The sequence below is a fragment of the Antechinus flavipes genome, chromosome 1 (assembly GCF_016432865.1).
Source record: "Antechinus flavipes isolate AdamAnt ecotype Samford, QLD, Australia chromosome 1, AdamAnt_v2, whole genome shotgun sequence".
NCBI lineage: Eukaryota > Metazoa > Chordata > Mammalia > Dasyuromorphia > Dasyuridae > Antechinus > Antechinus flavipes.
In genome coordinates this window covers 323269222-323282493 of record NC_067398.1, presented here as the reverse complement: position 1 = coordinate 323282493, position 13272 = coordinate 323269222, and the positions used below count along the sequence as shown (strand labels likewise).

Genomic DNA, 13272 nt, shown 5'->3' with positions numbered 1-13272 from the left:
TCTAATTGCTTAAACAACTATTTCAGAGGAGAAAAAAACCAATTTTTAGAATCAGATTAACTGAGAGAAATCATATCTTTTTAGGGAGAAGAGTAAGCAATTTATCTTGTTATCATAGAAAGAGAGCTTCTACTCAGAAATGTATACTTACTGAATATAATTTTAGGAGAAAAAATTTTGGGGTGGAGAGTTTGTCTTCTCTTAGAAGTTAAGTGATTTCACTAGTCACAAGACTGTTAAGTGTTAGAGGTAGGACAATGAATTCAGGCTTTCCAGGGTCACCAGTCAGCTCTCTATTCCTTCTGCCACCACACAGATCAGATGCCAGCCTACCTTAGTTAGTAGAAGGGATTTCCCACCTCAATCGAAGCAAAGATCTGGATTTTTTTCTAAATGTTTCTATTTAGGAAAAGGCATGTAGTAGTATGAAACATCATTTAAGGAATAAAAATATTTATTCCAATACTCATCATCATAAAAAGCGTTCTAGGAGGACAAATAAACTGGGGAATTTTGAAAGAAGCAGAATTCAAGGAATGAAGAATACTGTAGTACAAAAAAGTATGGCCAAAAATACTGTATTTTTAACCAGCAAGATCATTTGGGGTATTATTATACAACATTAGTTTTTTTTTTTTTCCAAAACTATTTCCCCATCCCAGAACAATAGACAATACATGCATTTGAATGACATTTTAAGAACAGCAAGTATGATTCTTTTAAATACTGCAAGTTAAAAATGTTTCTGACAAAACTCCCTAAATATACATGTCTCTAGTAAGGGCTTCCATCACAATGGCAGGTGAGGAGTCCATCAATAGTTTGTGTTTTAGACCGTCCTTTGAGGGGGAAAATCTAACAAAACATTTCTTACATTTCCATTTATCTGGTTAATTTTTGCATAATACCTCTCACCCTTTCCTTCTCTTTCCCCCTAATCAGTTTCCAATGCTCTCTCTTTACCTCTCATTTCTCTCTGCCCCCTCCAGCAATCTTTCTTCTCCCACCCTCCCCACCCTAGCAAAGGGTTATGTGAAATTATGGAATTCCCTTTATCCAGGAAAGACACTGATTATCCGAATGGATGTTTGAATTACTGATATGTGCCATTTCCTTTGAATATATTATTTTGTCTATAACTGAATCATTTGGAGGAGCGAATATATTATATGGGGTGAGGACAAATCTACTCCTTTGAACATACAATCCTGAGAAACTAGTAAGACAAGTGTTTTCTACTGAACTAACAGTAGTAATTGGGGAGGACCAATAGAGCAGTTTGTTTTCCTGTGAAAAAAAAAACAAAACAAAGTTTAGACAGTATGCCACATAGGATCATATATATTAAATGGCAAATGTCTGAATGTCCAAAGGATTGTTTGCTAACCACATAGAGCTAAGCTTCATTTTCTTTTCCTAGTTTGATGTATCAAAAGGAAATTGCAAAGACAAAGATAACCAGAACAGAGCTATTTAACGCTACATATGCCGACAATATAGACAGACAGATAGACAAACATTATAACTTTTTTCTTTTTCTTTTTTTTTTTTTTTAGAAATCATATGTGATTCAAACCAAAGGCAGATCTTTGAAAGGCCAATTTAACATATGCTGTATATACCATATTAGTTTTATTCATCATGATGGTTGTTAATTATCAGTCAAGTGGTTGGTAATCCTTAGTTTCAAGAATAGCAGCAATATACATTACAGTTTTTGGGTAGACTTTATTTTGTATGTGTGTTAACATTATGCTAGGGTTTTTTAAAAAAAATTAATCTTTTTTTATTCTTTTTTTGTGAAGGATTGAAAACAGAAGGTAATTAGGATGAGTAACTTGAAGGTCATTTGCAACCAGTAGCTGGGAGTCTTGCAGTATCATAGAATTCAGCCCTTTCTCCCCATTTAAAGTTTTTGCAAATCATGCAGTCAGTTCTGACTGAGGTCCAACATAAAAATCCCTGCCCCACTTCCAAACTTAAAACAACTGAAATTTACAATCATGTGGCAGTAAGATTTTTTTTAAGTTACAGTTCATACACCTTGACAATCAAGATCGTCTGAGTTATAAAAAGTAAATTGCCCATTAGCTGTATTATCTTCTCGACAGATCAGGACGGTGCCAGCCAATTTGTCCAGTAAAGGCATGAAAAAGTTAAGGTTTTTCTTAAAACACGTATGTATGCAATACAGATTCCTTGTGCTAGTGAATATCTAGAATATACAGATTCCCGAGAAGGATTTTTAAAAATATTTTCACTCTATTCATGACATTCAACAAGAGTTCTTTGTTACGGTAAAGTAAAAAGTCAACAGTTGTGGGGCTTATTTTTGTTGTTGTTTGCGAGTGTGTGTGTGTATGTTTGTGTGTATGTGTATGTATGTATGTTTCCCCTCAGTTTCTGAATTGAGGCACAAACTTCTGGACATAAGCTCTGTAAGGCATAGTAGAAACCACCAATTTGCAAATAACGAGTAATTCACTGTGAGTGGGAATTGCTGTGTCACTCAAGAGGGGAAAAAATGCTTTGTAAACTGGTACACTGTGATGTTGTGTTGAGTGAGTCATGAAATGGTGGCTTGTCTTGGTATGCGGAAGAAAAAAAAATAGTTGGTTTTTTTTTTTTTTCCTAAAACATTCCCAAGTCATCTCAACATTTGCCACAGGCCCCATTTACTTACAGCTTCAATAGAAATATTCCAGTGGCACACTCTTAGACTCTCGCAATCACAATAGAACTACTGAGCATAAGTAAACTTTTTTTTTTTTATACAAAACTGAAAAGAATCCCCTCCCTCCCCCCACAGTCCCTTTGAAAGTAAAACAAAAGAAAGGAAGATCCTTTCAACTCCATTGACTAGTGTGGATACAGTTCGGTTTATATTATAAATCACTGCAACCAGGGTGATCAATTTATTCCCTCATTAAGAGAAGGGATATTGTCATGCACCCTAAGATCAACAGTGAAAACACAGCCTCAGTTGTGCATAGCAAGTTCCATCCCAACAATGACCAATGCAACAAGCTTTGCTCATTTTGTAGAGCTTTGGGATTGTGTATAACTGTCTACATCTAGCTTTATTTATTAAATAGAGTATCTCAATTCCCTACAACTAATACTTGTGAAGAGGTTGGATTTTTCCCACTGAAAGTATCCACGTGCCTCCAGAGAGTTAGTGCGTGCGATAAAATTGCACGAAATTCATCACCACATTTGCAAGGAAGCAGTGGTGTATGGCCATTCAAAAATTTCCTTAATAAATCCCAACAGTTTCTAAAAACCCCCTTTCTAATAAAGGCCATCAGGGAGGCGACGCTAAACTAAGCTGCGAATTGGCCAATTTGATTTGTAGAAAAGGTAATCTTTCAATCAGGGATCAGTGGGCGAAAATCCTGTCTAGTTGGTGACCACGTTTGCAACAGCTCCAATAGAACTTAGGCATTTTGCTGTGAAATGGCCTTTGGGGCTTAAAATAGGTAATACCTCTGCTCATGAATGTGCAAATGATCTTGGACAGCACAATGCTAGTACCGCTCTGTATGATAAAAAGATTTTTTTGTTTGTTTGTTTGTTTTCTAAATGGAAAAAAAAAATCCTTAGTCAGAAATAAACTGACAACTTTACATTCTCCTCTCTTAAAAAAGTAAATAAAATAACATTATTCAAAATGTGAATTAGCTATAAGACAGACAATACAATTATATAGATACATATCAATATAGCACATTCAATCTGCCAAAAAATTAATGATTACAAAGCCAATATGGATGCTGCCATATATATAGAGATGTATGTACAATGATTATAGCATTCATAATTGCACTATACCTACAACCAGTTTTTGTTTTAAATTTTAAATTACAGATTTTTTCTTTTGAGGGAGCAAAAAATAAGTAACCTTTGTTTCTTGGGGTTGGGAGAGTTAAGAATGAAAACATTCCATTAATGTTAATTAACTTTGGTACTCAACTAATACATCATTAATTTTTCCCCTCTCCTCTCTGATGCCCCAAACTATGATTTCCAGGCATTTCTATCCTAGGTCCTAATAGTATCTCAGCAAATCAGACCAGCATCTGACTTAAATGTAAGCTTTACTAGTCTCATGATTTATCATTTTAAATCACATTTCAAGTGAAGCTACTTCGTAGAGGCTCATTGATATGTGATTTCTTTTTCCTTTTTTTTTTTAATTGCACATTTAGAGTTCCCAAGTTCCTTCTTAACAAGTTCAATTATATAAATAAATCTTCTACAGAACACTGAGAGGCTACTTTAGAGTTAAACCCATTTAGCTTCCCTAAATCCTCGGAACTAGTCACCACTTAAATAAAAATTTCTGAATTGGATAAGCAGTCAGTGACTCCCAATCTTACAATTAAAAGGTGCCATTATAATACTATAAACATATGTTCTCAGCTGCCTGACTCTACCTTAGAGGGAGTAACTGAGCAGAGTAAGACTGTCTTCAAGTAAAGAGAACATAAGCAGAGTTCATGGTGCACCTCACAGCATGCTCAAGCAGTGCTGTTCTGGATATCAAAAATGGAGAACTTCCATGAGGGCAAAGAAAATGGTGGACCATGAGAACTGAATCTAGAGTTATTTATTGTCTGGCTGTTGTCTTAGCTGGTTCTTTCTCAACCAGTTCATTTTAGCTTTTCAATCTTGGTCATATTTTATATTTTATGATATTAGAATTTCTATTTTTATTTTATTTTTATAAAAAAGCCAGTTTTGGCAACACAATTTTTATTTCCCAAAAGAAAGTATCTTAAAAGTGTGAAGTAAACACACTCAAAACAAAACAAAACCAAAAAAAAGGGGGGAGGGTTGTTTGAAATAGGATTGGAAAAAAAAAAGAAAAACAACTATCCTAACTAACAAAATTCCAGGCTACAATCACTAGGGAATGTAGTGTCTGTTGGCATATTTGTTTGGCATCTGCAATTTATTTTAAAAAGTCAAAAAAAAAAAAAATGGCACACAGCAAGTTAACAGGAGAGTCACTTTTTTTTAAATCTTTGCAATTACCTTACTGTCTTCTGTGCATTTCTCTGAATCACTAAGGTATGGATAAAGGTAAAATTCCAAAGAAATGACACTTTACCATTTGAGGATTATTCAGGCCCAAAATGAGAAACGACAGTATCAAAAACCATATGGATTTTATACCCAGGTCAATGGTTTAAAAAGCACAGTAGTAATACTTCTGATCCTTCAGAAAAAAGTACATACTGTTAAATTAGGTTCATGAATGATGGCTTGAAGGACATTTTTCCTGTCAATATCACTCAAGGAAAAAAAAAAGCTTTACTGAGGAATACAACTGAGAAAAGGCTATTGTAACCTCAAGAAAAAAAAATGAAGAGAGAAACAGGCAAGGAAAGGGAGGGAAATAAACTCTTTATACTCATTATCAAAAAAATAAAATAAAATAAAAAAAGAAAAAACCCAAACCCCTATCCTTTGTGAGTGCATTATTGAGAATTTAAAATACATTGAATCACAAGGTTTTGCCTAAAAAAAAGAGAGAGGAAATGTGCTGGAAATGTACTTCAGCGTCTTTTGTTTTTCCTTCTCATAGTTTAAATAAAATCATAATATTTACTATAAACTCTGTGGACGCTTGCACAGAGTCCAGGACAGCAATAAATTAGTATTATGCAAATTGTTTTTCACAGATAATACAGTCCCTCTTGTATTCATCAATTGGCCTCAAGGTTTAGAAAGGAAAGGGAGGAAAGACGCACGTCTAGATACGTCTATGAGGCACACATCTAGACCAAGTTGTACTCCTTCAGATTTAACTGTAGGATGGTGTCCTTGACGGCAGCAAAGACAAAACGGATGTTTTCGGTGTCTGTGGCGCATGTGAAGTGTGAGTAGATAATTTTGTCACTGTCTGGGTTCAGATCTACGAACATCTTCAAGATGAATTCTCGTGCTGCTTGTGCATCTCGCTGGGGTCCTGTGAGTCAAAGAAGAAAGGGAGAAGTTAATTTTACCTGAATACTATTCCTTATTCTTTTGAAAAAAGTCTTATATAGGATTTCCTGGGGGAAGAAAGGGAAAGGAACTTCTGAAAGCTGTAGTACCATCTAAATAGAGCCATAATTAGGAGGTTTCTCTTTTATCTAGAGTGAAAAATGTAGAGGAATGAAGTAGCTGGAAAGTAGTGGGCAGTGGAATATATATATTTTGTCTATAGGCGCAGGTGAAGATGTTGGAGACTGTACAGACTGACTCTTATCCTCATAGAATTTGGAATGATGGAAGTGAGAGAGGGGTTCTGTGGCAATGTTTCCGGGATTGTACCTTACAGTGCTGCAACGTGGCGTAAGAACCAGAAATAAGGAGAAGGAATGATGAGTCATGGGAAGAAAGTGCATCCTCCCAGAAAAGACATATACCCTCTTCCCTGGAGGAAGAAGCAATCTCTCTGCCATGATACAGCCTGGATCAAAATTTCATTTGTCCCATACTTGTCATGGATCTATATCTGTTCATGCCTATGTCTTCAATGTATTCAATAACTCAAAAGCATTTATTAAGATCTGTGCTATACAATAATCCATATGAACTGATCCAGAGCAAAATAAGCAAGAAAACAATATACCCAATGAGTACAAATATATGAATGAAAGGAACAAGAAGAGCAAAGCAAGTGAACTTAAATCTGGTGATCATGCTTGGACTCAAAAAAATATTAGAAGGCAGCTTTCTTCCTTCTTTGCAGATAATATCAGATTCTTTGGATGGTTAGTTTTGATGAGCTTTCTCCCCTTTCTTTATTAAAAGAGTGGGAGAATAGGGAGAGTCATACACTGCGAAATAAGAGTTATATATAAAATATCAATAAAGTTACATTTTAAAAAGACCCGTGACATATCCATATCTATCATTATCTATAAAATAGAAAAAATTATGTTCACTATACTTAAGAAACTTTCATCTAGACAAAGATTAGTCTAAAATATGGAATATAAGCAAATTAAAAAGTACATAAAATACAGAAAGGGGGAAAGAAAGGGAAAGAGGGAAAAAAGGAGGGAGAGGGAAGGAAGAGTATGGGGGATGGGAGAAAAGGGAGAAGGAGGAAGAGGGGGTGAAGGGAGAGAGAGAGAATATGTTTCTTTTAAAAGAAAGAAATGGATGCCCAGAAAATTTAACTGATTTGCTCTGAATGACACATGGAATTTCATAGAGTCACCCTCTTGATTAATTTCCATCCAGGAGACAGGCCAGTTACACACTTAGAGTAAACTTAAACATGGAACACTTTTTTGAAAAGTGACAGATCTTGAAATAATAACATTGACTGATGATGTTGATTTGGGAGGGTCTTTTAGGTTGGGGAAAGTCTATGAGCAAAGTCAGAGGTAAGAATGAATAAGATATAGTCCTAAATTATTCAGTAGAGTGAGTTAGCAAAGAGATGAAAAGTAACAGCAAAAAGGAGAGAAAAATTCAAGGAGATATGGGAAAATAAAATTAACAAGCATTTATTCAACGCCTACTATGTGGCAATCATTGTGTTAATCACAAAGAAAGGCAGTTTTTTCCTTGAAGGAGCTATGATCCAATGGGAAAGACAATAAACAAAGAACTATGATCTACATAGAAAAATCTATACAGAGGATAAATTAATGACAATCATAGAAGGAAGGCATCACTAGTGCTAAGGGACTCCAAAAAAAATCAATAGATAAGAGGTCATAAATACAAGTCTGAAGAGTTTCTAATTGATCTGAGATGTAAGGACAAAGCCTTTATAGGGGTAAATTCTGTCAATACCATTTTGAACATATCATCAAATGGATAGCATTCCCCTCTAAAATCAGGCCTGTTATCCTAGCATATCTAATAATATTCCTGTAAGGATTGCTTTGTAGATTACTAAGGTACATTGCATTAAAAATTACTATGTGATAACTATGCTTAGTGTGAGACCCAACTAGAAAAATTAGGTACAGGTATATAGATGAAACTAGAAGGATGGCAACAAACAATTGGAAAATGAAACATATGCTGTTTTCTTCTATAGTGACTTGTTCTCATTACTGATGACTTTGGAAGCACCACATTTAGAGAAATTCATAGTGCTCACAGTGCTATATGATGCAAATAAAATGACCCTTAAAAGATAAATCATCCCATTAAAGATAAAAGATAAAATCCGCTGACCACTTCAAGTATACATAGAAGAAATTTTTATTGAAGGGGATACATTCTGAAAACACTGAAGTTTTACTTTTAACATATCAGAAATTGGAAACAAATCATGGCTGGTATTATTACCAAAAGATGTAACTGAGAAGAAATCATCAGCTACTAAGTCATATATTTGTTTTCTTTACAATCTAACATTTTTAAGAAGCAATTGTGTATGTATATACACACACACACACATATATATAAAGGGTATGGAAATATTAAAAATATGAAAAGAGAGCAGTTAGTCTTCTGAAGGATGATCTAACACTAGAAAGCCCTTCAGTAATCATAGGACTGATGAAGAGGCATAGGAAATAAGGGTCTTGCTATATGTAATGTTTATTAATTCAGAAAGAAGAAAGAAGGAGGGAAAGAAGGAAAGAAGGAAGGAAGGAAGGCTTAACTAGATAGCCTTAATGGTTGTCTTTCAATAATCTTCATATCCATATGAAGATTTATTTAAGATCTTTTGTTAAATACAATCCACAAAGTTAATTTTATTCAATAATCCTCTTATTATCAATTGAGGTAAAAGAAGTTCAGAGTCACAGAGGAGATTCTTCCCAGAATCTAAAAGGGTTTATTTTCTGTAAATGAGAAAATTGGATCAAATTATTTTAAGGTCCTTTCTAACTCTAAATCTCGGTGAAAACCTTCAGAATTTCTGCTTACAGCTGATACTGTGATGATTATATAAAATGCTACAAACTTCTTCAATGAGATCATCATTCAAAAGTGATCAGACTAGCAATCTAGAAAATCATAGAAAACTCACTGCCCAGAATATGACATGAATTTGGATAGGTTTGTGTTAATCCATCAGCATCCATTCATCTATCATCTATCTTCTCTCTCTCTCTGTCTGTGTCTCTCTATCTCTCTCAGTGAAGGACAGAGGGCCAATGAGCTGGGCAACATAATTAAATGGGGGTAAGGGAAAAGACAGTAGGCTAGATTGTATTTAGGAAATGAATTTGAAAGGCAAGAGAATCCCTTTCTATTAAGCTGAGTTGCTCCTTGACACGAAACTCTATATTTATGACACTAATATCCCATCAGTACTGCTATATGACTGTGACTCATTGAATAAGACAGTTACAGAAGAACTGAAATTGTGGATGATGTCAAGGGCAATCGAGAAATATAGGATGGTTGCAAGTAGGCATATTTCCAAGAGGCATTTGCTTAGCAAAAAAATGGCATAAAAGAAATCATCTGTGAATTGTATAAACAGAAAAAGGAGGTAGATTAGTCATATAGCAAGAGTGGGGATGACAGATGGGTACCAGTGCAGGCCACATGCCATACATCAAAGGAGTACCCATGAGATAGATGTCAGACAGCTTCTCTGTGGAGGATTCATGGGAGGACATGACAGGAACAGCACAGAGTTAAAAGGCAAAAAGTATTGAAAGGAGAACTCCTGGAGGGCATACCGTTATTGATGAGCTCATGGATTTACTGAGATATGGAAGCATATACTTAGTTTTGCCTTTAATTCTATCCTAAACTATCCTAAATACAGGAAATATCAGCTTCATTTTCCTTTCATCTATTATTTTTATATATCAATACTTATTTCTATAACATTCTTTAGAAATAAGCCATCCCACAAAATGCATTTCTAGATAAAATCACAATAATCTTGTATTACTTCCCTAGTTTTTCAAACTGAATATAGTATATAGAATTTAACCTTTTCCTAGTGAATTAGAGTCATTATCAGACTACAGTGCTTTCTTTGAGCTGTGTCTGCCTTTAAAATCTTTCTCTGTTCTTCCTTGCTGCTTTCATGAGGCTTATTACCTTTCCCTAATTGTCTACTTCTAATCTAATGAAGGCTAAGGAACTAGATAACCAAGACTTTTCCAACTGTGTCTAAAATGAGAACAAATGGACTCTGACTGAGAACATAAATAACATCTAGGAGTTTGAGTGCATGCACTTTGTGACACCTATTTTAGTGACTCTTTATTCTCCCTTACTTCTGGGTTCTTGACTGTATTGTGTGTAGACAAAGCTACCCAAAAGGTGACTCTGGATAACTCAGGTATCATACTGCATTTTGATTTTTCTTGTCTTATACACTTTATCTTCAAGTTTAAATTCCTAAAGTTCAAAGATTTCACTAAGGTAGCTTTTTTTTCTTGTAATAATCAGAACAATAATATACCGTTAGGTATTTAAGATAATAGAATTTAGAGCTCAAGGTATTTAAAATATCATTTAATTCAACCTCTTCATTTTCCTGATTGGGAAATTGAAGGCCAAAGAAGTATGATAAACAAAGGATGATATTTAAAAATTGATTGGAAGACATTATTAAGATATTAAAAAGTTGATCCTGTAGTCAGAAAGTAGGTTAAAGTAATACTTCTGGCACATGCTAGCCATGTGACTCTAAGCAAGCCACTTAACCTCTTGATAACTAGAGAACTCTGTAAGACTAAGATGCAGAACATATGGCCAGGATATTACACAGAGATGCTATGAAATTATAAGTATTCTAGATCTCTAAAGTGTTCTGCAGTTATGTGAGAATATGAAGTGACCTGACCATAATGATATCTATAAGTTGGTTTCTTCCTTCCTTCCTTTTCTTCCTTCCTTCCTTCCTTTTCTTCCTTCCTTCCTTCCTTCCTTCTTCCTTCTTTCCCTTTCCTTCCTTCCCTTTCCTTTTCTTCCTTTTCTTCCTTCCTTCTTTTCTTCCTTCCTTCCTTCCTTCCTTCCTTCCTTCCTTCTTTTCTTCCTTCCTTCCTTCCTTCCCTTTCCTTCCTTCCTTCCCTTTCCTTCCTTCCTTCCTCCCCCCCCTCTCTCTCTCTCTCTCTCTCTCCTCTCTCTCTCTCTCTCTCTCTCTCTCTCTCTCTCTCTCTCTCTCTCTCTTTCCAGATTGAAACTCAGGTCCTCCTGACTTCAGGGCTGGTGCTCTATCCACTGTACCATCTAGCTACTCCTCTGAGTATCTGTTTTCACAAATGCTTTCTTCATAGTCAACCTTGTCTAATCATAGGCATGTTGCTGGGGGAGGCAGCAAGAGGTCTTTTCAGAGCAGTCTTGAATATAATGGCTCCTGGTGGGAGCTTTGGATGGCCACTTGGAGCACCCGCAATCATCATGGCAGGCCCAGAATGCTGTGGGGGCAGGCTTTTCCTAATACTCTAGATTGTATCTCATTTAATAAGCGTTTTGATAATATTATAAGGATGGATAAGCATAGGAACAGGATAACATTTTCTCCCCCTTTCTTTTCAGGAGGATATTGTATAAACCAAATCTAAGTTTTAGATCTAAATGATGAATATGAATTTTTATTCAGAAATCATGTAGTTTGAAATAATTTCCCCCATAGTTACCCAGAAATAAACTGTTAGGTATTACCTATGTCAGTAGTGGAAAGTAGATTGGATTTGGGATTAGAAAACTAGGGTTCACATTGTGGCCCTTCTTGTTTATTAATTTGTAAGCTTAATTACTTAATCTCCCTGGGCTTCAGTTCCTCATCTATACAGTAAAAGAGTTGGGCTAGATGACCTGAAAGATTTCCTTCAGCTCTAGATTCTGTTATTTTTGTTTTTAATGATTTTAATATAAAACAGTAATGTGTACACAAATAGAATTTAGGACAAGAAAAAACCTTAAAGATTTCGTAGATTAGTTCATTAATGAGTCAACAGACTCACAGCAATGACATGATATGCTTAACAAATTAATGTCAGGACACACCTCTTGATATCAAAAATGGAAGAAAGTCTTTATAGGCTAGAACTTTGGAACACAAATTCTATTTTTCTAATCAGTGCCATCTCACCTCCAATTCCTTGCCATAGCCCCTTGTTGCATTTAGTATAGAGATTATCTGTGGGTTCAGAAATATAGGAAAACAAGCTGCAAAAAACAGAAAAGGCTACTGCAAGGAGGTTGTAAGAATGAGTGACGGCCAGCTCTTGATCAGAGCATATAACTGAATCATGGAATAATGGAGCTAAGAAGGGATCTCTAAGATCATTTTGATATATCTGATCCCAGGCCTGGAGGGTAGATTCAATTGCCTAAAGTTACACCTCACTCTCTTAGACTGTTTGTCCTAGATGAAACCTTTACTGAAGAAATGAAAACTTCCTCCTTCCTCCTATATTTTGTACCATTTTGTTCTTATAATCCAGGACTTGGACTCCTAATGTATGAATGCTCTCTTCCACCCACATACACACAAATATATAAAATTTACAAATACCATATATGTGCATACACATAGATATACAAATTATATATGTGTGTGTATACATATAAAATTTATGAATAATATATAACAAGTTGCTTTTCTTGCTCTAGGTTTTTTTTTTATCTCTATGAGGAACTCTAAGTATGGAGGCTCCCTTCATTGATGCAGAGTATAATTCTTCTGTACCATTTAGATAGATACATGGGGAACTAAGAGATGACATAACTTTTCTATGACCATCTAACTAGGACATGTAAAATGCTGGAATTGAATCCAAGTCGCCCTGCCAGAGTACTGATGAAGGCCATCTCATTGTCCCTCACAAGAAGTTCTTATACACTCAATTTATTAATAATAAGATTATTATTTGTTAATAATAATAAATAAGCTTATTAATAATAAGATTAATTATCTCAATACTTTAATAGAATATTATGAGATTAATAGTAATATAGTGTTATTAGGTAGTGAAAAAAGGGCTGGCCTTGGGGGGCAAGAAGGCCTGATGAGCCCTCAAACACTAGCTTTGTGCGATCAAATCCAATGATCTAGGCACCTTTCTAGGTTGACAAATTATGGATGAATTTCCAAGATGAATCTGAAAAGAGAATTTTCATTCTGGGAGTATATTATACTTTAAAAGTCCTGACTCCCCATTATGGTTTTAATGTGTAATGACACCACATTGTAGAACTATTGATACTGAAATTCAATTAAAGAATGAATTTAAAAAGTTCTAAAAAACTGATCTGGAAGCTTATTGACTACTAATTTTTTTCAAAGGAACATTTTGATTTACCAACAACTTGCCTATAACTCTTTCTTAAGTC

At 35.0% G+C, this 13272-nt stretch overlaps 1 protein-coding gene across 1 annotated transcript in view; it reads right to left on the bottom strand.

Annotated features, from left to right (window-relative positions):
• Nucleotides 1-562: 562 nt before the first annotated feature.
• The window catches only part of LOC127541331 (guanine nucleotide-binding protein G(q) subunit alpha), a 394715-nt gene continuing 382005 nt past the window's right edge, over nt 563-13272 (bottom strand). Inside the window, exon 7 of the mRNA XM_051966618.1 lies at nt 563-5974. Coding sequence (XP_051822578.1) covers nt 5784-5974 — 191 coding nt within the window. The 3' untranslated portion in view covers nt 563-5783. The remainder of the gene's footprint in view (nt 5975-13272) is intronic.